This window comes from Nothoprocta perdicaria, unplaced genomic scaffold, assembly GCF_003342845.1.
Source record: "Nothoprocta perdicaria isolate Ctin4 unplaced genomic scaffold, notPer1 scaffold_26, whole genome shotgun sequence".
Classification (NCBI taxonomy): domain Eukaryota; kingdom Metazoa; phylum Chordata; class Aves; order Tinamiformes; family Tinamidae; genus Nothoprocta; species Nothoprocta perdicaria.
In genome coordinates this window covers 1,841,510-1,845,392 of record NW_020455488.1, presented here as the reverse complement: position 1 = coordinate 1,845,392, position 3,883 = coordinate 1,841,510, and the positions used below count along the sequence as shown (strand labels likewise).

The 3,883-nt window shown below is 54.5% G+C and overlaps 1 protein-coding gene across 1 annotated transcript in view; it reads right to left on the bottom strand.

Annotated features, from left to right (window-relative positions):
- Positions 1–3,883, bottom strand: part of NR2F2 (nuclear receptor subfamily 2 group F member 2) — a 10,337-nt gene that overhangs the window by 1,815 nt on the left and 4,639 nt on the right. Inside the window, exon 2 of the mRNA XM_026040557.1 lies at positions 1,645–2,172. Coding sequence (XP_025896342.1) covers positions 1,645–2,172 — 528 coding nt within the window. The remainder of the gene's footprint in view (positions 1–1,644; positions 2,173–3,883) is intronic.

Below are 3,883 nucleotides of genomic sequence, written 5' to 3'. Positions count from 1 at the left end.
AAAAAAAAAAAAAAAAAAAAAAGAGGAAAAAAAAAAAAGAAGAAAAAAAAAGTGATTTGGGGGTTGGGGGAACAGGCTGAGCCGTCTCCTCGGCACCCCCCTAGGTGGGGGGATTCGGGCCAGGGGCTGAGGATGGGTGTGTGTGGAGCGATCCTAGCTGAGCTCTTGAGAAAGGAGAGGAAAAGGCGTCCTGGAAAAAGGACGGAAAATGGAATGAGCGCCCCACGGCCCCGCTCGGCTCCCTGTCCCCCCTCCGGCAAGATGCGCCCTCCTAATTGATCACCTTAGGGCTGGAGCACAAGTAATTTTGGGGAAGGGGGGGGGAGATGGGGGGAATAAGTTTTTTATGTGTAGAGCAATAATATATAAAAGGAAGTTTAGGTCACGACCCAGAACCTGGACAAAGTCCAGAAAATGACTTCGTTCCCCAGACCCCCTTTAACACAACAAGGAGCGGATTGTGAGCCCTTCTTTTCCCACATAAACTACATTTTTTTCCTGTTTCCTGATATCAGACTTTAAAAAACTCCGATGAGTAATTATTTTACAGGTCCTACTTCCATTCATATGTTTATCGCATGGCCACTTTCCCAAGCTTTCAAATGGGCTACAGAATAAATATATATGTATTTAAAGTTAATCTCCAAACTTGCAGGGCTCCAGCACAGTGTGTTGCCGATGCAACCTTAAAGTTCGCAATCAGAGATAACGCATTGCACAAATTAGCAAGCAAGGTTTCTTTCTTTCTTTTTTTTTTTTTTTTCAGGGGAAAAAAATATTTAGCCTCCAGAGTTAATATCAGGTTTATTACTCACTCAGGTTAAACCCTAGTGCAAGCTAATTAGATTTCACAACGCGCTCAATTATTGCTTTATAACTCATGCACTATTTCAAGGCAGCAAAAGTTGACACATAAACCACCACCCCCCTCCTTCCCTTCCCCTTGGATTCTCTAGGAATCACCTCGAGCTCTTTCCCCGGGCACAGGGTCGCGGCAGCCGCAGCCCCCTCGCCCTSTCGCCCCGCTCGTGCTTCCCGCGCACCCGCTGCTTGCCCCAGGCTTGGCCAGTTCCTGCTGGGTGCAAAATGGAAACTTTCCCCTTTCCCCCTTGAGCGCCGGGGACACGGAGCTGCTCGCTGCCACGTCCTGTTTGAATCAGAGGCAGCTCTTTGGGGAGGCTGATTTATTTTATTTTACGAGATGGCAGGGAGTGTATTTTAAACTCAGCCTTGCACATGTAACTCTCTTTAAAATAATTTTTAAATCCTGCATTTTTTTCTATATATATATGTCCCTTCTTGTCTGCCCATTAAAAAGAAATCAATTATTCCCTTTATTTTTCTTTTTTAAAGTGATTTTGCTCCTAGGACGCCCCGCATTCACCCCCGCCACCCCGAGTGCTCTGCTGCTGGGACGGGTGTCATTAGAGGGCCCGAGCTCCGGTGCTTCAATAAAATCCTGCTCCTCGGGGCGGGGAAGGAGGAGGAGGAGGATGGAGCGAGGCGCGAGCTGGCCTGGATCCCTGGCCGCCCTCGCSGGGATGCGCGGCCCGGGCCCTGTGGGGAGCCTGCACAAGGCACCGGGGGAGGGTGCTTATTTTTGGGTGGGAAAAGGGGGAATAAGAGCAAAGAAAGGCTGCCTACCTGAGGTGAAGAGGACTATGGCCTTTAAACAACTATACTCTGCGGAGTCGACGTGCAAGGCTTTCAGTTTTTCGACCTGCTCTTGGAAGATTCGTATGTGGTCCATAAAGGCGACCACTCGGTCGGCGGACATGGGCGACGCGTGGAGACCGGCGGCCGCCAGGAGCGGGGCGACGTGGAGGGGCATGGAGCACTGGGCAGCGTTGAGCACAAACAACTCGCTCCAGGTCAGCCTGAGMAGGGCCACCTGGTCTGTGATCTGCAGGTCTGGGAAGAAGGGGATATTCCTGGCCCACTCCACGGCGCTGAAGAGCATCCGAGCCGCCAGTTCGCAAATGTTCTCGATGCCCATGATGTTGTTGGGTTGCATGCACTGGCTGCCAAAGCGGGAGGTGGGGTAGGGCTCTGCTCTCAGAAGAAGGGAGATATATCCGGATAGGTAGGAATGGCAGTTGAGAGGGTCCCCGTTTGTCAAGGCGAACTGCCCGTGAGTTGGCTGTGTGGGTGGCATTCTGCCCCTCTGGACCGCTGCAGTGAATAAAGAAGAAACTACAGCTATTAATATCTGAATTGCTACGGGGCTCCTGGGCCGCGGCGGCTCCGTGCGGCTCGGCCGGGCCGGCCCGGGGCCGCAGCGGGGCCCGGAGCCGCCGCCGCGCTCGGCGCCGCCGCATCCGCCYTCCCGGGCGCTGCCTCCTCCGCCGGCCTCGGCTTTGTGCGCCCGGCTCGGTTTGTTTTTGTTTTTTTCTCCCTCCATTACAGCTATAATAATAGTAATAAAAATAAAATAAAATGCCCACAAGGACAGCACGGCGTGCTGGGTCGAGGCCGGAGCAGCGCGGCGGGCAGGAGGAAACAGTTCGGTTCCCAACCCCGTCCCGCTCGCCCCGCTGCTAGCGCGCACGGCGTGGGGGTTCTCCCCCCTTTTTTTGGAAATAAAAACAAATAACAGAGAGGCGAGGCCCCCCCACCCGCGCTGCCTTCCCCCGAGCCGGCCCCGCGGGCAGCTCCAGGCCGGGCCTGGCCTCAGGGCCGCCGCTGACAGCGGCTCTGGCGCCGCTCCGGCCGCACAAAGAGGAGCCGGGCCCGGCCCGGCCCTGCTCCCGCTGCCGGCTCCCATCCCGGGCCCGGCCTCGCTCCGCTCTGCCCCGCGGCTCCGGGCGGGGAGGCGGAAGGGCCGCGGGCGCGCTCCGATTTGTATGCACGCACATACACATGCACCCATACATATATATACACACACACACGCTTATGCATGCATATATATGTGTGTATATATCTATAACATACATTATTGTTTTTTTAAGGCGCACACTCCAGCTGGGAAGCAGAGCTATGGAGCCTCGTCAGGCTGAGCCCCATTGTAAGAGTAATTTGAACCGCCTGTGTAAAATTGCAGTCTGAGGCTTGGGAAAAATCTATCTATCTATATCTCTCGCTATATCTATATGTGCGTGTCTGTCTGTGTGTGTAGGCACAGAGCTGCTGCAGGCGCCGGGGGTCAGGCTGGACATGCAGGGAGAAGGAGGAGGGAGGATATTAAAAATAATAATAGTGATAATAATAATAATAATAGAAAAGAAGCGCGCGTCAGAACCGTCATGTCCCTGCAAAGCGGCGTGAAACTAAAAATCCACTTCCAGCTCCACCAGCGGAATCAAAACAAACACGAGTCAATTAGGAGAGCGGGGGGAGCAGAGCATGCGGGAGCCCCTGCCCTGCTGCCCTCCCCAGCCACCCTCCGCAGCGCTCCCTGCAGCCGCCGAAACTTTCTCTGTTTATTCGGGGAGGGGGTGGGAGAAAGAAGGAGGGAGGAGGGAGGCTGGGTTCAGGAAAGGGGGGTTCGAAATCACAATAGTCACAATAATTCAAAAAAAAAAAAAAAGTGAATAAGATATGGAAAACAAATGAAATCCCAATACCTTCCCGTCTCATGCCAACTTTGAGGCATTTTTTGAGGCGGCAGTACTGACACTGATTGCGGTGGTGCTGGTCAATGGGACAGTTCCTGTTGGCACGACAAGTGTAGCTGAGATTCCTCCTGACGCTGCGCTTGAAGAAACTCTTGCACCCCTCGCAGGTAAACTGGCCGTAGTGCTTGCCGCTCGACTTGTCGCCGCACACCACGCACTCGATGTGCTGCTGCTGCTGCTGTTGCTGCTGCTTGTCGCCCTGGCCCGGCTGCCCGGGGGCTGCGGGCTGCGCGGCCGCGCTCGCGGCGCCGCCGGGGCCCGGCGGC